General features: G+C 33.1%; 1 protein-coding gene and 1 pseudogene across 1 annotated transcript; one reads left to right on the top strand and one right to left on the bottom strand.

The window, feature by feature from the left end:
- Nucleotides 1-15712: 15712 nt before the first annotated feature.
- On the bottom strand, nt 15713-16942 carry LOC133188868 (uncharacterized; annotated as a pseudogene).
- A 4438-nt stretch (nt 16943-21380) lies between these two features.
- On the top strand, nt 21381-22038 carry LOC133188867 (ATP-dependent DNA helicase RecQ-like). Its single transcript, XM_061324346.1, has 3 exons — nt 21381-21462; nt 21576-21717; nt 21834-22038. Exons 1-3 carry the CDS (start codon nt 21388-21390, stop codon nt 21944-21946), a joined length of 330 nt encoding a protein of 109 aa, XP_061180330.1. The 5' UTR covers nt 21381-21387; the 3' UTR covers nt 21947-22038.
- Nucleotides 22039-22544: the final 506 nt, after the last annotated feature.

The raw sequence follows: 22544 nt of genomic DNA, 5'->3' as shown, positions 1-22544 counted from the left end.
GACGTAAAACAACATGCAATCAACCAATCAATCAATAGATTGGGATTATAAGGATGTGGAAAAAAGGTATTTGGATGAAACCCATTTTAGATTAATTAATTAATTTCAAATGGCATATAAAACTGGTAAATTCTGAGGTATTACATGTAGTACGAGAGCATTCAAAATTGTCTCTAGTAGTAATTGTTAATAATATAACAGTGGTCTCATATTTCCATCAAACATTGTCAAAGGAGTTTGCTATATTTATGAACACGACTTTTTGTTACCTAATTACGATTACATTCAGATATTGACATAGCTCAATATAAAAAAAAAATGTGTTAATGACAATCCAGTTTTGAAGACACCGACATTGAATTACTAGTATTTCAAAGAAATTGCAATCTCTGTGTAAAACTTTGAGTTGTATATTTTGTATAGTTATATATTTTTTTTTTAAATCTGCTGAAAAAATTTTAAAGGATATATTCACAATTTCAAAGGAATTGACCTATGGGAGAAAATAATTTTCCGGAAAAAAGTCACATTATCGATAATCGATGTTCATTAGTTGTTTATCGTGTACATGTCTATTTTTTTTTTCAAATTTAAAATTTATTACTTACGACTTTAAAATAAACCTCCAAAGCTGGCCAAGACAGCTTTTTGTTCGATAAAAAAAGCACCGATTTTTTAATGCATTTTGGCCTAGAAGTCCTTCAGGGCAGATCCGCCCGTACAAGAAATATGTGGAGGTAACGAACAGTATTCGAGCACAAAAGTCCATTAAACATTACAAAATAGGAGCAGAGCAAACACGGACCTCTAAGACATCAGAGGTGGGATCAGGTGCCATGGAGTGAGCATCCCCTGCCGATCGTTCACACGCGCCGTTTGCTCCTTGTCACGATCGGGAAATAACGGAAAAATCCGTTGACAATTCAATGTGTAAATAATGGCCTAACAATTAGTATGAAAAAAGTCAGTCAGCATTTGACTTAATGATAAATTGTTTTTGCTGACAAGGATATTTTATTGACCGTAGAACTTACGAAATGATGATTTTAAACGAGACTGCTGATACTCTTGTTTCATCAACTTGTTTGTCAATAACTTACCTCGTTTTAGAAATTGTTCATGCGTAGAGCATGCTCTTGCGTATCGAATCAACTGAGAGATATAAACTCCCTATGCAGGTGATAAGGGTATATTGCTGCATACGTAAGGGAAGTTGACGATTTAAAAGTTAAAGTCATCACGTTTTTCATAAATCTTTGTTGTTAGATTACCATTAACGTCTTTTTCTAATAAAATATCCAAATATGAAACAGATGTGTCACACTCTGTGGTATCTTTTATCTCAAGCTCAGCGGGATATATCATGTCGTCATAAGAATGGAAATAACCATTGTTAATTGACAATACGTCGTCGATCTATCTAAATGTCGAGTTGAAGGCCACGTCAAGTGTTTTCTTCTTTTCAGGTAAAAGATTTTGAACAAATTCTGCTTCATATGAATACAAAAATAGGTCTGCTAATAACGGGGCGCAATTGGTACCCGTGGAAATTCCACTATATAAAATACTTTTTAAAATATTATGATGATTACAACGCTAGCTTTTGTCTGTCGCCGCACGGCAAGAATGTTACCGACGTTGTTAGGACTACTTTTCAGCACTCATTTCCAGTTCATTGACATATCTTTTTAACCCCTCACATGCTTCTTTTTTATAATATTCACTGCCATTTTTCTATAAACCGTGTTGTTTTGAGTTGTGGTATTAAAATTATTTAAACTTTTTCCAAACTTCATTTCACCAGTCCTTCGGATGAGACTGTATAAACAGAGGTCCCGTGTCGCAGTAGGTGCTGGGATCCCTCACTGCTCAATGGCCTTGAGTGTCTAATATAGGTCAAAATTTGCAGCCCTCCACAGGCAACTGGTGGCGTCTCCACATGAGTGAAAAATTCTCGAGAGGGACGAGATTTCTTTTGCGTAAATCATGTAGATCATATGTTTCAAAATACATGTAAGTGTCCAAGTGAAACGTCATAACGACGTCGTTACATTCTTGCCGTGCGTGCTGCAATCGACGAGAGCCAAGGTTGTGTTTACTTAAGGATACATACCACAAACAAATTTTCTTATCTTCAACACAGAAGAGTTACACTGGTATTTTTTTCAATATTTCTTTTAATGGATATGTAATTAATAAATTTTAATTGTGTAGAAAGTAAAAATACACTCTTGAAAATGTCCCCAGAAACTTTGAAGCAAGAAAACTGAATACATTTTATCAACTTTTCAAAAAATGTATTGAACTGTAAAATTGCATTTTTGAACTTTGCACTTAATTTAGCAAAGATATCTGAATTTGGGGTAAAATAGTTTGTGTTATTTATCCTTAAATATTTTGTAAAGCATTGCATATATCTGAATGAAATTTTAGGGCAAAAGTCAAAATAGATAGAGGTATTAGTATACAAAATTTTGATGAAAATTGGATTATTTTAGATTTTATAGCAGTTCTGGCACTACTTTTGGATGAACCTTTTTATTTAGAAATACATACATGTACTGATTTAATGTTCTAAATTCTTATCTCAAGTTTTCAAGCAGTAACACTACAAATCAGTATCTATATTCCCTTGGATTTTATTTATATAATATTAATTCATGCATTATGCTTTTATTATATTCACGGAAATGTGTTGTAAAATAAACACACTTCAAGAAAAAATTAAGACTATAGATAAATGAAAAGTAAAGAAAAATATCAAATAACATTCGAGATAACAAACTCAAAATGTGTTGACCATGACATGCTATATAATTATATATAATGTCTATGAAAAGGTTCCTCCTATCTCGATGTACATTCTGAAATAAAATGATTTATGAGAAACGAATTAGTAAATGTATGTAGCCTAAAGTCATTGACCGGAACAGAAATCGACAAGCTTTTTGTAAATACTAAAAAAACAACCCCGTTTTTATATAGGTCGGCGTCCCACTTATAATGAAGTGTTCCTTAATTTTTGTTTTTAAAAATATCTTTTTAGCTATGTTACGAAAGTCAAGATGACTGTTCAATTCACACCGCTAAATTCTGCGTTGCGTTTTGGGGATATCCTGAAGAAACTAAACTAATGCTTGAAAAATCCAGAATCAATGTTCCAAGAGGATCGTAGCTCACTTCTATGAATGATTGATTGCATGTTGTTTTACGTCCCATTCGAGAATTTTTCACTCATATACAGACGTCATCATATACCAAGAAGGGATAAGCCGAGCCATATGCCTACATGACGATCGATAAAAAATCAATAAATTCATTTTACAAAAATTTCACTTTTTGTTGAATTAATGTAATGCTTATTACCATTTGCATACAAATTTGACAAAACCAGAATACTGTTACAGCGAGAACGATTCTGATTAACACAACAAAATGGCATCAAGCTCAATTTTCACAGAAACTGACATAAATTGTATGATATAACTACATTTTTTAAATAGAGTGGGTCATTGTACCATTTTTTTGAGAACGATTAATGAAAGGTAATGGAAAGATGTTGCTTTTTACACTTGCAAAAATTTGGTATGAAGACCCACTCTACATAAAAAATTAATTTAACTTACTTAAATTTTCACCGTGATTTTAAAAAATTCTAAGTCCAAAAACGCTTGCTAAATATAGAGAACTGTATGCTATTTAAATAGACAGGTAAGTGTGTCTCCGTGGTCTAGTGGTTAGCGAGGAGCTCTTTAAAGGGACGTTTATTAAGGAAAGTGTTCGAGTCATGCTCTGATTTTTTTGATTTTTTGATTTTTTTTGTTTTGTTTTGTTTTTTTTGTTTTTGTTTTAATTTTGTTTTACTTTATAAAAAATGTCTATAGGAATAACATATTTTTCACTGGAAATAAAATATATTATACATGTAGTAATGAACTTATTTAAAGTAAATTATTTAAAATGCCGGATAAAAATTATGATAGATATTTGAATACTTTTATTCCTGTTTTTATTTATTTTAAATAAAAGCGCTTCTAGATCACCATTATCATTATATACGATGTTAACATTTTCATAATATCTCAACAATAAGGGTAAACACTCAATATGCAGATTAATTAATAGAAGTCCTTACCCATGTTAGACATTTGTGACAGTAAATGAAAGTCAACTGTTTAGCTTGTTTAGAATATAAATATCATTTTGAAAACTACGGTAAACATTAAAATGCTTAAATAAATTCGAACAATTGAGAGATTTTTCCAATAAATGTTCTTGCATAGCCGAAAAATGGCTCGTCTTGCATAGCCGAAAAATGGCTCGTCTTATCCCCCCATATTCTTTAGACATATTCTCGGCCCTCAAGTCTTTGTGAAGCGCGAGAGTTCTGTATCGTGCTCACGCCTAATGCACCACTATATCTCGGTTTTTATTGTCTCGTGTGAAGACCAGTGTCTTTCATTTTCTAATGTCGGGGCTTGGTGAAGAAGTCAGTCACTACCTTGATTACGTCTTTGCTTTGACGCGGCGCGGCGATCGAGAATCGAACCTGGGCCTCCCGATCACAAAACGAACCTCCTACCACTGGTAATTAAGCTTCTTGATTATGTATTATGCACAAAGTAGTGGTAAGTATATGAGTGTATCTTGGCAAGTAAGGAAGACGCCCTATACATCTTCAGGATCGTTTTTGGCTCAACTGAACCGAAGGCTCAATTGAGCTTTTCTGATCAGAATTTGTATCTTGTCTGTCATCGTCGTTGCCATTGTTGTTGTCGTCGTAAACGTTTTACAATTTCACCTTCTCCAGAGCCACTGAACCAATTTCAACCAAACTTGACATTATATTGTTATTATAAGTGACAATATGTTTGTGATAATATATCTAAAACTTTGTGTGTATATGTATTAGAGAAGCAAGAAAATAAATGTTTTTTTTTTTTTTTTTTTAGTTTTAACGAATATAGATATGTTGAATCTTACTCAGTATGGAAAGTTAACATTTACTAAATGTCTAGCTGAATGCCATTGTAAGTATTTTCTTTTCTCATGTATTAGTTTTTGAATACATTCTGCTTTATATGAATAAAAATAAGTGTGCTAATAACGGGGCACAATTGGTACCAATGGAAGTTTGATGACTTGATCTCCAAAAACTTAATAGGTATTTTCAATCAAAAACTCAAGCATCTTTTCATCTTCGGAGTACTTGTGTGTAGAATCAAAATGGGTTTTTTTAACAAAATAAGTTTGCAAATGACAAATGACAAGGCAAGTAAATTTATGAGTTCTATTTTTATTGAAAAAAGAGCTGTCTATGACGTCAAAAAGCATGGAGTTTGGAATATATTGTGTTTGTGGAATGGTTGTATCATGTGTTGAAAAGTCGAACGTTTTGATGCTATTGATTTTGGTAAAATTTTATGATTTCAAATTATCTAAAAATTCCTAAGATTTTTAAGTATCCATATCTGATTTACCGGTACACCACTTTTAGAATATATTGTACATTACCCATGAAGTTTCTCCTTCACAGCTGTTAATATTTTAGTGGGGAATAAAAAGAGTAGAAAAAAGTAGAACATTTACTGGATACCTCTATGTACCTTTAATTGTTTGTAAAGATTTTCATTTAGTTTAGGAATCCAGTACAGTATGGTAATTACAATTCAGTTTGATATTTTGATTTTAGTGAATATTAAACATATTTGAAACTGATATTTTATTTTAAAGAATTCCCCTCTTAGAAAAGGAGCTGCGGGTTTAAGTTGGATTACCACTTACGGGAATTATATCCCAGTTCCTCTAAAATACAATGAAAGATACATAATGAGTCAAAATCATGTGTTTCTTTTAAGATAATTGTATCGTAAAACAAAACATTTATGTGATATATGCGTAAAGTGTAGTTTTGACAACTCAATTGCATTGTAAAGCAAGAGAAGAACTGCGAAATGTAAGTGCCGGAAAAACAAAGGTTGTATATTTATCATGTGGTTGTTATCGACCATGTCAAAGTCACGCATCTAATTTTTAGCCTGAAACTTATAAACAACTTCGAATTGGAACAGGCAAAAGTGATGAATAAAATCGGATCATCTTTTTTGAAGATTGTTTCAAAATTCTCGGACATTTATATCTATTGAATTGACACCATGGTAATTTCTTCATTTTTTTCTGCGCATGCGAACAATAAAGAGGAAAAAGTGAAGAAAAATTTTTGTGTTGGGACAGACAAAAATTATTTTTACTTACATTTAGTATACTTTGTAGGTTCTAAAACCTGTAATTGTCTGAAACCTAAGACTTTCAAGACCAGTACATGTTGATGGTGTAATCTTATTCTTTTTTATTACTTCTGAATGATTGAAGACAGAAGGGAATATTGTTTTCTTATTGGATGTTTCATGCATGAAAAAGTTTAATTCATTGGATGAAATAACTATATGATACATCTGAAGTACTGTAAACAAGGTTATTTAAAGTTTTTGATTATGGTTGGACTTGCGAACTTTTTTAAGCTGGATGTTATAGGCATATGAACTGCTCCATGATGGATAAATTTGCTTTTATAGCACGCATGGCATACAATTAAGGAATGTTTTGGAAATTTCTTCTTAGTTGAAGTTGTCACCTCGGCATATTTCAAGAAGCGCTAGCGCAATAATTCACAATAAACTTAAAACATTCCTTATATTTACATTTTATTTGTTTTAAAGCATCCAAAATATTCTCATTTTACGCATTTCTCGCTGCTCTAAGTTGTTATATTTTTATTAACGTCTTGAGCTGTAGCGTCATTGTGACGACACTTGAGCGCAAGTCTCTCGATGTATATTTCTACGCGTGATTTCGTGGTTGGTAAAGTAGAAAAAGACAGGATATTTTTTTTTAGACGAATGTAACTTATTTACTGAAAAGGGACATCTTTTGTAAACTTATGTCCATTTTGCAATTATCTAAGAGTTAACATTACAAAGCTGTGATGGTATTGAAATGAAACTTAGTTACATGTATATGGAACTCGCTTATAAGGGAGTCTAAGTTAAAATGAAGAATTTTCTAATTCCTTGGAAGCCTTTACTCCGAGTGAATGACATGTACATACCGAAACTTGGGATTACGGAATGAACTTACCCGCTTTGTCAGCCGTGACCATTAAATGTTGAAAGTGTAATCTATTCTAATTTCAGTTCTTCTTTTTACTTATGAATATTGAAGGATGAAATAAATGGAGATAACGAACAGTATTCAAGCTCAAAAGTCCATTAAACAATACAAAATAGGAGCAGAGCAAACACGGACCTTCAAACATCAGAGATGGGATCAGGTGCCATGGAGGAGTGAGCATCCCCTGCCGACCGGTCACACGCGCCGTTTGCTCCTTATCAGGATCGGGAAATAACGGAAAAATCCGTCTACAATGCAGTGTGTAAATAATGGCCTAACAATAAGTATGCAAAACGTCAGTCAGCATTTGACTCAATGATAAATTGTATTTGCTGACAATGTCATTGCATCGACAATAAAACTTACAGTACGAAATGATGACTTTAAACGAGACAGCTGATATTCTTGTTTCATCAACTTGTTTGTCAATAATTTACCTTGTTTTAGAAATTGTACATACGTAGAGCATGCTCTTGCGTATCGAATCAACTGAGAGATATATACCCCGTATGCAGGTGATGAAGGTATATTGCTGCATAAGTAAGGGAAGTTGACGATTGAAAAGTTAAAGTCATCACGTTTATCATAAAGCTTGGTTGTTAGATTACCATTGACGTCTTTTTCAAGTAAAATATCCAAATATGAAAAATATGAAAGAAGGAAAGATTTTTTTCATATTGGATGTTTCATGCATAAACAGATTAATTCATCGGATGAAATAATTATATGATACAAACTGTATACGAGGTAAATTTCGCCCCGTGTTATTTTTGCCCTTTCACATTTGCAAACAGTTTTGCCTCTTTTTAAATTCGCCCAGTCACAATTTTTTAAAAGAATTTATTCAGTTTTCTTTGAATTCACCCGTCTTAATTTCACCCAGTTGTTTGTTGGGTGAAAGGGGCGAAAATAAAATGGAGGTGAACATTTTCCTGTATACAGTATTTGATTATGGTTGAACTTGCAAAATGTATTAAGCTAGATGTTAGGTCCCAATTACTTCTAATCACACAATCATGACATAAAAATCAGATAACAGCTATGAGTATTATATATTTTTAAGAATGACCCAATTTCAACAGTATAACGTATCACTAACACCTTAAGAAGGGGAAAGCTTCACAGCTGAATGTAAAATACCTAGTACCTGTTCTGAAAATTAATAGTATGTTCAAGGTCAAGTGGAACCCCAATGTAAAGCAGCTGATCGATTTGTGTGACTTTGAGGACCCAAAATATGACATACCATCTATCATTAAGTCGAATGCTGAATACCGTTTTTCATACCTATTGTTAGAGCGTTATTTACACACTAAACTGTCTACGGATTTTATCGTTTGCCCGATCATGACAAGGAGCACACGGCGTATGTTAGCGTTCGACATTGATGCTTACTCCTCTACTGCACCTGATCCCATCTATGATGCTTTTAGAGGTCCATGTTTGCTCTGCTCCCAATTTGTATTGTTTCTATGGACTTTTGAGCTTGATAACTATTCGTTATCTCTATATTTCACAGGCAAGTGAGTGCTATGTATTAAAATGTATTTGTTTGTTTGTTATTAAACGTCCTTCTAGAGATTTTTTTACTCATATGGAGACGCCACCACTTACCACTGGAGGGCTGCAAATTTACGCATGTGATTTAAGGCTAGGTATAGGCGTTTCTATGTAAATGAACTAATAAAAACGCATAAGAGGTATATTTATTATTCAGAGAAAGTGTTGAATTATTTTTCATGCATACTCAGTACCCACGATATATGTATGTTATAGCCAGTACACATGCTGTCATATTATGACGTTCCTGATCTTACCTACTGGAGGTAATAACACACATCAACAAAGCTTCGGCGCAAGGGATTACCCTATTTATTTTACAAAAAAAATTGTATAATGCTAAGAAGAATATTCTATAGATTAATAAAACTGCTGCACAAGTCCTAGGCATTTTCTCTTTGATCGGAATTTGAGGAAACTTATACCGGACTGTACATTTTTACCCTTATTCAACTTAAAACTTTACATTATAGAAATTATACAACTGCGCTGTTGATATTTATGCAGCAATACCAGCAAACTTTGCAATATTTTGCTTCTAAATATACATTGTTTTAGTTAAATAAAAAAGAGCATGTCCTTGCTCCGAAGCATTTTTGTTGATAGATTATAATAGATAATCTCTTATAATCTTTGTAGTAAAGAACAATGACGTCATATTATGACGTCATAATGTGTACTGGCTATCTCATGCTGTGGGTACCAAGTATAATATTAGACAATAAGTTTTAACTTTCTCTGTATAATAGATATAGTCCTTACGCATTTTAATTAGATTATTTGAACAGAAATGCCTATACCTATGCTTAACTCACCTGCGTAGACCTATACTCGAAACTCAGGGCAATTGAGCAGTGGGGGATCTTTTTCGTGCGAGCATCTACTGCGACACTGGATTTCGGTTTATACGGTTTCATCCGAAAAGACCGATCCCCCCCCCCCCCCCCAACACACACTCATATTATAACATCAGCTTTGAACTTACCATACTTTATTTGGACAAATACATTTTCTTGCTTTCTCCTAAAACGCATTCAAGCAAAGCTATTGATATATAATATCACATACATATTGCCACTTTTGATAATACAATGTATCATAGGGATGTGTTGTTATGTGTTTGAAATATTAATTACTGTAGAATCAATTTAATTCGTGGGGTTTTAGTGGTCCATTGCTCGTTTGCCAAAAAATAGTGTTTCTGAAACTCACGTAATTTTGTGTTTATAGAAGATTTAATAATTATTCCACATCATAATGAAAATCTTTGGGTTCACCCATAGTGTATTCTTGTGTGATATATTTTATATGCATGATTGAGACTAAGAACTGAGGAACTTTACAAACTATTCTTGAGAGGCATTCTTTAATATATCATTCTTTTTTATACTAATCATTTTATATTCATTTCATATTCTTTATATTTGTTCTATATTTAGTTTTCAATATTCTGATCCCGGCAAACCATTGATCTTGCTTTTCTTCGAAATTTTCGACTATTGAATGATTAAGTATACAGAAGATGATAGCTTTAACCTGACTTTAAAAATCTTTTCATTTTTTCGCATTTGAATGATTTGCTTTTTCGTCATACGAGGATTAACAGAGAGAGAGAGAGAGAGAGAAAGAGAAAGAGAGAGAGTTGCAAATCATCAAGCATATATTATCTATCAAGGGCCTTTGACTTGTTAACCCTTTTCGTTTTACCCTCTTCCTTTTGACTGTAATGTTGAATAAAAAAGGGATAAGCCTTCTGAGAAAACTGAATTCGAATACATCTTTGGAAAGAATATGGTACGGTTTCAATACAAATCTTGCCCTGTGTTTTTGTTTAAAATAAAAGTGATGTAAAAAAATTAAAACTCATGCTTTCTGATTCATTGAAATTCCATGCAGAAAGATCATAAAAATCATTTTTCTCACATGACCTTCTAAATGCTAATTGTGACGTCATAAACTTGTGCATTTTCCCGTATTTTCTTAAAAAGTTGCAGAAGACACCAATTTTCAATTGAATTTTCTTTCGGATAATGTTGTCCGCAGGCATCGCCCGCAAAGATTTTGAGATATGTTATTTTTCAAAGAATTTTACACAAGATATCCGAAAATTAAAGTGGGCAACGGCTGTGGACACTATTTTCTTAGGGAAAATAACCCTTGAAATTGGTCATTTTGAGGCTTTTTCTGTTTAAAATAGAGAAAAGTGTCAAATTAATGACGTCATATTTCTAGAATGGTACTCCTTCATGTCATATTCTTTCTTGATTCATCACTGTCATATACTCAACTAATATTTAAGCCAGTTTCATAACTTTTTGATACCATTAAATTTTTGGGGCACAATAAAGCTAAAACCGTATCTTCTTTGTCTTTCAGTATGACTGTAAACATATCTGTTCTCTTTGTTGTGTCAGGACCCCTTGGTATCTAAATGTTTTAAATAATATTTCTTGAAGTTTAATTTTGATTAAGTTCAATTTGGAAATTGTTTATATATATATATATATATATATATATCTATATCTATATCTATATCTATATATATATATATATATATATATATATAATACCTAAATTGGTAACTGGCGTTATGGCACCGTGCGTTCTAGGGTAATCCTTAGCAAGACGTCACAGTATGTACTATTCGAATCCTAGGGTATTCATAAGCGAGTCAATGGGACGTAAAACAATATACAATCAATCAATCATAAGCGAGTCGGCTTACATAGCAATGTTATTGCCTCCTAGGGGATTCCTTAGCGAGGCTACTGCCTGTTATACCGTACAGGTAATTAAGCCCACTATACAGAGTAAGGCAAAATAATAAAAAAAAACCGTTAAACCGCATGGGGTACGAGGTTAGTGTTATACGAAACAGATCCCGTACATAATCTCCTATTGCACGCTATAGCAAGCTTGATTTCTCTTCTAGGGTAGCCTAAGAGAGCATCAACATGCTCAGCCAATCAGGTGAAATAGACAAACATATAATAATGATGACTAATGTCTCTGCTTGTCTGAAATTTCAGCCACTCGGTGATGTTTTAACATCTTTTCCACCCAATGATTAAACTTTACAAGGAGATAAAAGTTTCTATCGCATATTGTTAAATGTTCGTTTTAACTGAATTTACCACATCCGTCAAGTAAAGGTAAAGCAACTCCCCCGAAAATTCTACATCAGGGTGCCTTACAATTCTACCGTTTACAGATTCGACCGCCATACGACTAGGCCAGCACTATTAACTCTTTTCCATTTCCAACCGCCGGAGCATACATTGTTTATAACGGCCCCCTATCCAATTCTGTGTGGGAATATATCAGACCATATTATTTTACAATTTAATAATCTGTGTTCACCATTACACATATTTCTTGTTCTATTCTAGTACACAGTTCTTCGCTCTTACTTAAAGTGATATCATTCCGCCTAGATGAATTATCAACTATGCGGGAGGAGGAAATTTTGCCAATTTTTTCTCAATACAATAATAAGGTTTCCCATCTTTTGCCAATCAATGTTGCCTGATTGAGCGATTAAATTATTCTAAATATTTTTATCATTATTAAATTTGAAACGTAGGTTAGAAGTCACATTTGCAGCTGCTTATTTACATGGCCAGGAAACAATCGAGGATCAAACAATCTTAACAAGATGCTTGAGAGAATTAAATAATACCGTTTGTAATTAGAATTCATTAACAACGCTTATATCATATCTATTCTGATATACTTCAGGAATGCCCTTGATTTCCATCGCCCTTGTAAGTATATTTTGTTATATACCTCTTTTAAAGCAAGACACAAACATTGCACCTTCAATTCTGAAAGAATGCGATTTGTAAGCGAAAATTGTCACAAGGTTTTTTTCTTAGGACTGAGTTAAATTGAAATCTAATGAGAGTGAGATTTTTCACTTTGCACGAATAATGAATTCTCTACTTGTGGTCTCTGCAAGAATTTTTTTCAGGTTATAAACGAGTTATAAACTGGGCACATGTTTCTTTGATGAAAAGATGATGTTAAAACACTAGTTTTTTTTTCTTTTGTGAAACGCATTCCAAAATCAGAACAGTTTTTTTTTCTGTTTTAAGCATTTTGTCTCAGGTTTTGACAAAATCTAAGAAAAAGCAAAGATTTATAAGATATTCGTTGTTAAGATTGTGAAAAATATAAACATTTAGAGGAAATACTGAGAAAACGTATTACAATATAAGGAAAAATTTTCATCTTCATGATAGCAAGTCTCTACGGGGTAAATTTCCCCTGTTCAAAAAATCACTGTTACAGTATAGATTGTTCGCAGAAAAGCAGACTTCTATTCTTTCTGATAGCAAGATTTAACGGAGTCAACCCCCCCCCCCCCCTCTTCCAGGAATATCACTGATAAAGTATTCCACTTTGAAAATGGCAGAAATCTTTAGGGAAAATTTCCTCTAAAAATTACATTGATGCAGTTTATATATATTTATCATGATGATAGAAAGACTTTACGAGGTAAGTCCCCCTCAAAGAATATCTGATACAGTATTTATGATTTGCAAAATCTTGAAGATAGGAAAATCTATAGGATAAATTTCTTGTCAAAAATGACATTTATACAGTTTATATGCAGTAATGTAAAGCTATCTTTATGATAGCGAGGTATTTATGTGATAACTTTCCTACCAAAAAATATCACTGATACAGTATTTATGATTCGCAACATCTTTGAGACAGCAAAAATCTATGTGTTAAATTTCCTCACAAAGAATACTACTGATACATTTTATATTATTCGCAGAAAAGCAAATGTTACACCTTGAAAATATAAAGTATCTCTACGGGATATTTTCCTCCAAAGAGTATCAGTGATACCGTATATACATGTGTATTTACAATATAACCTGATGATAGCAAGACTTTACAGGGTAAAATTCCCCCCAAAGAATTTCACTGAATATATTATTCACAGAAAAAAACATATTGAAAACAGCAGAACTCTACATCGTATATTTCCTCTCAAAAAATGATGTATACAGATTGTTATTCACAAAAATAGCATACATTACATCTTGGTGAAAAAAAGACTCTCGGGAGAAAATGTCAACTCAAAGAAAATCAATATGATATATTATTCAAAGCCGGAACAACATTACCACATGATGCTGGCAAGAGCCTATGGGGTAAATTTCCCCCAAAGAATATCACTGATAAAGTATACATTTTCCACAGCAAATGCAAACGAGATCTTAAGGAAGGTTCTTTGGGATGAACAACAGGTCATATTTACAAACGCAGATACAAAATTAAGATCTCGATGCTAGCAATAACACTCTACGGGGGTAAATTTATCCTCAAAGAATATCAAAGATACAGAATATATTATTGAATGCAAATTCAACAAACATCACATCTTGATGATAGCAAGACTCTACGGGATAACCCCCTGGCCCCCAAGAATATCACTGACAGATTATACATTTTTCAGAGCAAATGCAAACTTAAGATCTTAAGAAAGACACTTTGAGGTAAACTTCTCCCTGAAAGAATATTACTCACACAATATATTTTATTCACGGTATAAGCAAACTTAATAGTTTGATGATAGATGATACTAGTTTAATCTCAACAAACTTCCTTCAACGTACGGAGTTAATTTCCTCCAAAAAAGTACCTCACAACCTATATAGTCAATTATATTGATATTAAGTAATTACAGATTAAAATTTTAAAGTTAGGAATTCAAGGGATAATTTTTTATCATCTCGGTGATATATTTTTCAAAACTGAAAAATAATGGGATAAATTTTCTCTTAAAAGCTAAGGTAATTTTTTTAATTCACCGTTGTTAAACTTTTTTGGAGGAAATCAACTCCGTAAATTTTTAGTTAAGCTGAAGGAAGATTGTTGATAGTAAACTAGAATCACCTATCATCAATTCAATATATGTACAGCGCTATGAGAAAAGTATTCGCGATTTTTACGCAATGACGTCGTTATCGCTGTGCGCTGCGCTCGGGGAATGGGCAATAGCTCTAAGAAAATGCCGTATTGACATCCCAAATTTTTGCAGAGTTGTCTTCACATCGAAAGTGACGTTATATCTATTTTTTTATCGTCTGCTGTCAGGAATTTTTATGTAAACAAACGGGGATTACGATGGCTAGGAAATCGACAGAAATATCAAATGATGTCAAAAAAATAATTGTGGACATGAAAATGAAGGGGCAAAAAACATCAGTAATGGTGAATTTATTACAAATACCTGAATCAACCATCAGATCTATTTGGAAAAAAAAATATTTGTCGACTGGTGAAGTCAGAACTTTGGAAAGAAAAGGACGCCCCTCGGGAGGCTGTCAAAAAGGGATCAGAACTGGATAATTAGACATACTAAAACTGAACAGAGGACGGGTTTTAAAGGACATTACTAATAATTTTAATGAAAGCAGGGATGCTAATGACTCAGTTTACCCACGAACAGTCCAAAGACTTTTGCGTGATCACGATTTTTAACGACGAGTTGTTAGGAAAAAAATGGACGTTTCCGAGATCAACAGAAAAAAGGCGTGTTGCCTGGTGTTTAGAGAAAACTCACAGTGAATATTTATTGGAACTATTATAGATTCCGATGAAAGTCAGAAAGTTTTAGGAGAAAATCATAGAGTTTATGTGTGGAGGACATCTAAAGAGTCCTACTTGCCGCAGGGCATGTGCCTCCCTCGGTAGAGAAGGCTTTCGGTTATGGTGTGGGGATGCATCACCTACCACGGGGTAGGTGCACTTTGCACGATTAATGGAAATAAAAATGCAGTCAAATCCATATCCAGTTTAGAAGATCAACTTTGGCCTTTTGATCGTTATAGCAAAAGATTACACTCAAAAATGGGAACTGACCCCCCCCCCCCCCCTCCCAACCTCTGCGTACTATAGGTCTGTACTATATAGTTATCGTCATTACATGTAACTGCATTACTTGTACATGTTGTATACATATAAATCTACTGCAGTGTTGGAGATCTGGAATTCACTTCTGATATTTGATTTTCTTTACTTCTTTCTTTGAGTGTTGAGCAACATACAGATAATCATTTGTATCTATACACAGTCCCCAGGGACAACGCAATCCACAGTCTATGTAACGGAGAAACTGTCCATCCTGGTCTATGATGTGGACACAGTCATTGTCAATATCAGCTGTAAGGATGTGACTCTGACTGTCTGTGGTGATTTCTCGTGGATTGAATGTTATGTTCTTTGGAGCAGGTGTATGTCCAGTGTACCTGAATCTCAGTTTCCCGGCGTGATTGACCACCACTACTGCTCTAGCTCCACTGTCAGACACACAGATATCCAGGTTTCTGTTCTCAGTAATAGATCTGTAATGAAGACCAGATGAATAGAGAGGTTTAACTTTATCATCAGACTGAATGGTTTGTTTCTCTGTGGAGCCAGAATAACGGACAATTTTTGTTTGTGTGTAATCTTTACTGATCATGATAACCAGGAGGTCACAGGAGGAGGAACTACAGACATTGTAAGGTAACCAGTTCTTTAGTCTGATCACCTCCTCTATCTTCTTATTCTTCACAATGTTCACAGTTCTATCTCTGTAATCAGTATAAACCAAATCTCCACTTTTTGTCACTGCTATGTCAAGATGGTTCGTTCCCTGACTTGGTTTTAATTGACTTGAGTTGTGATCCCTGATTGATGCTGTAGAGTTTCATGGTGATGTCATCTCCTCTTGTCCAGATTTCTTCATCACTGAGACAGGCCACATTGTAAAGTATAATATACCCAGTGTCTATCGTGGCGACAGTCTCTGGTTCCTCAAGCAGCTGTTTTACTGGAGGAGAGGATCCAGCTTCTGGTAACTCTGATTTCGTCACAAGTTTGTTTTCATGCTCTTCTAAAATACCAGGCTTAAAATTAAACAATTGATCTTCCTGTATTTTATTGGGAGAAAATTCAGGGACAACAAATACGAGTTTCTTCGGAAGTTTTCTGTATTTATCCACTGTGTTTAAAATACTGAACACTTCAGAAATATTTGTAGAATTTAAAGCAACATCGATTGGCTTGATTTCATCCTGGATGTCCGAAATTTTCTGCTTTATTTCATCAAAATGTTTCTGCAAAGTTTCTAATTGTCTGTTTTTCATTTCGTCAATTTTTGATTGAAGTTTAATGACTAGAGCATTAATTTCCCTTTGCCAAATTTCTCCTTGTTTTGTTATGGCTGTTGAAAGCTTTTCGTATACTTTTAGTAAGGGATTTAATCTCCTTTCTACATCACATGCGATATCCTGGTAGGCTGGATAAATCGTTTCATTTAATTCTGTACGTTCCTTAATAATCTCTTCTTTTCTTTTACTGAAGACTTCTAAAATTTTCAAAAATTTATGACCAAGGTGTTGATGAGATCAGGGATGGGGTAATCGTAATCGAGTAATCGTAATCGATTGTAATGATTACTTTTTTTCAAGTAATCGACAGTAATCTGTAATCGAAGAGATTTTCAATTACTTGTAATCGTAATTTAATCGATTACAGCTAAAATTTTCAATGTAATTATAATTACTTTTTCGATTACTTTCGATTATTTTATACATAAATGGATGTTATTTTGGAGAATTATTTCCAGTCAGTCACACATAAAAATTTAATATAAAATATAAACCACCTGGTGTAATGTTTGGATTTCCTAACTTTTATTATTATAAGTTTAATGATGTTCTCAATAAATTTTGCATTATAGACCTACTGGTCTAGTATTTAATAATTCAGAAGTGTATTTCAACCATTTATTAATAAAATATACAGATTTTTCGTGTGCATTTTACATTTGAACCACTGTCCTCTTGCTGCATGTCCCTTTTCATATTTCAGATGTTGAAAAACTTTGTCTTGTAATAGAAAATTATAAATAGCAAAAACAGATTGAAGTGCTGTATTAAACATAAATAATTTGGTAAATAAACTACTAGTATATTGTACTCGAAAAAAGAAGATGGAAATACTTCTGAAAATGTTTAAAAACAACCTCAAACTTGTGTTTTAGTAACTTTAAAATTTGCAAAATCATTCGCATGTTTTCATTCCAACTTGTAAGGTTGCTTTTATATCAGTGAGAGGTTATAAGTGTCTGTAAGAGAGGGTGTGTGTCACTTTGTTTGCTTATCTTAATTGGCTAATTAATTGACTGAGACATTTGCAGATAATGAGGTGTAAACTGTGAACTACCTAGTGTTTAACTTTTATTCCATTGAAGACAAACAATATTAATAAAACAATTAATAGCTCTCAAAACATTTATTTCAATACAGAATGAAATTGTGCTATTTGTTTCATTACTTAAAGACACACTTAATTTACATTTTTATTACTAAGAGTTCTAATTTACTTACTTTTTTGAAAAAGACACGCACAGGAATGTTTAATATGTACTGTCAACATACGGGCAGCCCAAATACTTCTAATGAAGTAATTCACAATAAAATATTAAATAATTTTTGCAACAAGTCAATAAATGTGGAGGTTCAGATATCCAAGGTTGAAAGGAATATTAATTAATTCCTTGGCATATTTTATTGTAGGAATCATGTCTCCACTTTCCATGGTAGAGAATCCCTCATTTGGGCATTTAGTGAGAATGTTAGCCAGAATAAAACCTTAATCTGTAGAATCTGTACTGAAACTGCAGGTCAGGAACACATTCAAACTTCAGTGGCTAACATCAACATTTACCATTTAAATATATATTGCTTTGATATTTGAAGGGATAAAAACTTGGAAGTAATCGATTATTAATCGATTACATCTTCCAAAGTAATCGATTACAATCGATTACAGGACAAAAATGAGTGTAATCGATTATTAATCGATTACACAAAATTCCTCCAAGTAATCGATTATTAATCGATTACATTTTTCAGTAATCGTGCCCATCCCTGGATGAGATGCAATGCAAGTGTTGCAGACAGGAATGTCACATTGATAACAGTGCATTTCAGATGTTTCCACCTCATGTGACATGTATTTCGGGTAAATCAAAGTAAATTTCCTAGCCTTGAAATCAACAATTTTATGTTGTTTAGAGAGATCAGCTGAAAAGTGAATTCCTACACAATCTACGCACAGGTTGACAAGGCATGTATGACAGTACATCTGTACTCCAGCAGTCTCACACAGGTCACATCGCATTACGTCCTGGGCACTGGTACGGGGGTCCATATCTCAATATCTCAGAAACGCTGTTATAATAAAGATACATGAATTTATTTCCCATTCTTTCTAATTCACATTCTTAAAAAAATTAATTAAGGTACAATAAACTGTCATTAGCGCATCACATTATCTTACTTTATACAATATTTATCAAATGATAAGAAAAGTATGCTGGTCAAATTTTTAATTTTATCCTTAGGGTGGTTGTTTATGTATAGTAGTGTACCATTAATTGGAATTATTTGAAAAATTAGACACATATAAAATGTTTCCGTAGAAACCTACTCATAAATGACAAATACGAGTATATTGCTAACTGCTAAGTTTTTAAATTATTTGCTAATTTGTTTACCAAACTGACTTGATCATCTTTAATAAAAAGTACAATTTAGTTTTCACATCGGGCGTCAAAATGGTGGATCTCAGCCTAACTTGATCCAAATGTTTTATGATCAATTTCTTAATTATACATGTATGATTTGTTTGATCATTAATTAATATGACTATAACTATTATGTCAACATCGTTAGTAGATGGCATTGGGTATATAAAATACTTAACAACATTAGATGCAGCAGGCCTAATTTTATTTTTTATTCGAATCATGGAATCTAATGTATGCTCTAACACCTGCTTTTATATTGTTAAACATGTGCTGGGGAGATAATGAGGGGGAAGGGGGGATTACTTGAAGTCAGATTTTTAATTTTCAGGCCTTTGCAAGTCAGAATATCATGCACATATCACAAAATAAAACCATAGGTTAGAGACAGAGGAATCTCGGATTTATGTATGTACATATGATCTGTTGATGAATTAATGTTTAACTCAAGAATTGCTGCTAAGTCACTTTATGAACACTCTCTAAAAACCATTATTGATACATGGAAAAAATGCATACCTTGAATTATGACAAAAACTTTGCCGTAATTTCTCGTTCACAGGAGGGTGTTGGTCTAGACTGGCCTTTCCTTTCTGATATGCGCTATATACAGACAGCTGATCAATGATGTAAAGAGCTCTCTGCCAGCCGCTCATAATAAGCTGATAAAAACTCTCGCTGACGTAGAGTTTAAATATCTTGGGGAAAGCAAAACGCATCACAGAGTGCAAAATTGCTATATTATGGATGATTATCGGTACCTGCAGCTGGAATTTTCACTGCGTACAAAAAATAAATTGTGAAAGATATTTCTACATTAAATTTTCCGAAACCTTTACAAAGAAAGGGTATTAAAAGTGCTTGGAAATCGATACTCTTCTTTTGCCGACTGGCTACGGGAAAAGTTTAATTTACCAGGTGCTGCCTAAAATATATGACACAAAGATTGATATATTAAATTCCATTACAGAACATTCAGCAAAATTAGGAAACAGGGTTCTGACAATTGATGGGAAATTAATAAATGAAGTTGAAAAGAAAGGTACGATCATATATATCTCTCTCTATCTCTTAAGCACGTTATGCAATATCATTACCAAGCATTCATTTTTTTAGAATTAAGCCCAGGTCCTGAAAACGAGAGAGTAAAAAATTTTTGGATGGAAAAGCTGTATACATCATTGGACACCCAGCATTTATTATGGAAAAACACGATTTGTAAATTTCTCCAAAATAAATACAATGATATGACACATTGTAGTTGATGAGGCTGATTGGTCAAGAGCTGTTGGCACGATTTTTGATCACAATTTCCACAATTTTCAAACTTTAGGTCCCTCTTTCCAAATGCTAAATTCGTCGCCCTAAAGGCCACTGCAACAATTAAAATGCAAAAAGAAATCGCAGAGAATTTATGCATGTCCAAAAATTTCCTAACAATATCAGGTAAAACTATTCGCACAAAACATAAATATAAATGTCACCTAAAGGGGTTCATCAACAGGTACCGGTGAACATTACACAGCAGAAGAATGCTTTGAAACGTCTTTACCCTAATAAGAAAGTACTATAGTTAAATATAGTTAACTATAGTTTACTATAGTTAACTATACTTTACTATAGTTACATTGTAACTATAGTTAAATATAGTTAACTATAGTTTACTGTAGTATCAATGTTTTCTCACTATAGTAAATCAAAGTATTTTACTATAGATTTCAGAGCGTTATATTTTTTGTTTTTCAATTCATACCTGCATATTTTTATATCAGATTGAAATATTATTTGTATATTCAAACATTATTTCCAAATTTTACATTACTGTTATCGAATTTTAGATTTTAAGTTTTGAAATCTCAAAATAAAGTTCCAGAGTAAAGTTTCATAGTAAATCAAAGTATCATAGTTTTCACTCTAGTTAACTATAGTGAACTATGGTTAACTATAGTAAATTTTTGTTAGGGTAAAACCCATTATTTCTCAGCTCTGTCTACAATTTCCAAATTTGAAAGAACAGTTATAATTATTGTGCCACGGGATTTGAGCTTGTAAGAAGGGAGGCAATGAAAATATCCCTTGAAGACTTTTCTCAAGTGATGAATGTAGTATCGCAATATCATGCACCAAGCACCACTAAGGTATTTTAGAAAAAGTCAATATTATTTTTTTTTAAATCTTAATTAAAAGAAATGAACACATCTAAAAAAAATCATTTTAGCAATTACTTGTACATGTATATACTCATTTCAAGATGAAGGAAAAGACAATTCACCTAATGTGTGACCCATTTAGCCAACTGAAGCTTCTATTTGCTACAGAGGCATACAGCATGGGAACAGATGTAACAAATATTCGGCGAATCACACATTTTGGTTCCCCATCAAAACTGGAAAGTATGTTTATCTTAAAAACATAATTGCAAATTATTGAAGTAGGTTAACAGACAAATAAAAAACACTGTCAATAAATTTACTAATTTCTAATCAATCAATATGACTTTTGATTACAGCGTACTTGCAGGAGGTAAGAAGAGGTGGAAGGGATGGAGCCAAGTGCATCGAAACTCTATTTTATAATGCCAGTGAAATAGGAAGCAACGTCAAAAACATGAAAGAAGTCTAACAGTTTTGGGTGCTAAAAACATGCAGGCGAACATTTCTCACTGACCACTTAGGATTTTATTATGAACAAAATATGACACCACATACATGTTGCGTTGTAAACTAAAGTGCCAATGTGAAAAATGTATTGTCGCCATTACTGATAAAATCGAAATTGACGTAGCAATGGAGTCGACAGCATCTAGTAAAAAAAACCCCGAACATTTCTACATCGCTTGTCTAAGTTCTAAGTTCGTATTTTGATGCTGAAAACAGTCAATTGGACATTCCTAATCCAGTCATATTTATTGGTCTCTCCCATTCTTTGTTAACAGACCTTATCAATTTATTTGAAGATGTTGTAAATAAAGTTTGTTTAAAGCAGAAGATTAGTCACTTGCAACCTCATTTTTTGAGCAACATATTTGAAATCATACAGAATGTACTAAAATCCAATTAATTTCCATATTCATCGGAAAATTGGAGCTTCTTAATTTCGATCCGACGATGGTAGTAAGTCATATTAATATTTACAGATGATAAAGCCTGAATATCGGAGAACTGTTCGTGTTGGCGCCCTTTCGTCACCAACAGCTAATTTGTCTGAATGTCGTTTTGAT

This window comes from Saccostrea echinata, unplaced genomic scaffold (genome assembly GCF_033153115.1).
Source record: "Saccostrea echinata isolate AGI-Se365-2 ecotype Australia unplaced genomic scaffold, CSIRO_AGI_Sech_v1 ptg000016l, whole genome shotgun sequence".
Classification (NCBI taxonomy): Eukaryota; Metazoa; Mollusca; class Bivalvia; order Ostreida; family Ostreidae; genus Saccostrea; species Saccostrea echinata.
The sequence above is the reverse complement of the archived record's forward strand: the minus strand, read 5'-3'. Positions and strand labels throughout refer to the sequence as shown.

Bases quoted from the DNA above. Each gene is read 5' to 3' on its own strand.
- LOC133188867 (XM_061324346.1), top strand. From the start codon at position 21,388: ATGAAAATATCCCTTGAAGACTTTTCTCAAGTGATGAATGTAGTATCG. The intron at 21,463-21,575 runs GTATTTTAGAAA...ACTCATTTCAAG, and splicing joins ATGCACCAAGCACCACTAAG to ATGAAGGAAAAGACAATTCA. The intron at 21,718-21,833 runs GTATGTTTATCT...TTTTGATTACAG, and splicing joins TTCCCCATCAAAACTGGAAA to CGTACTTGCAGGAGGTAAGA.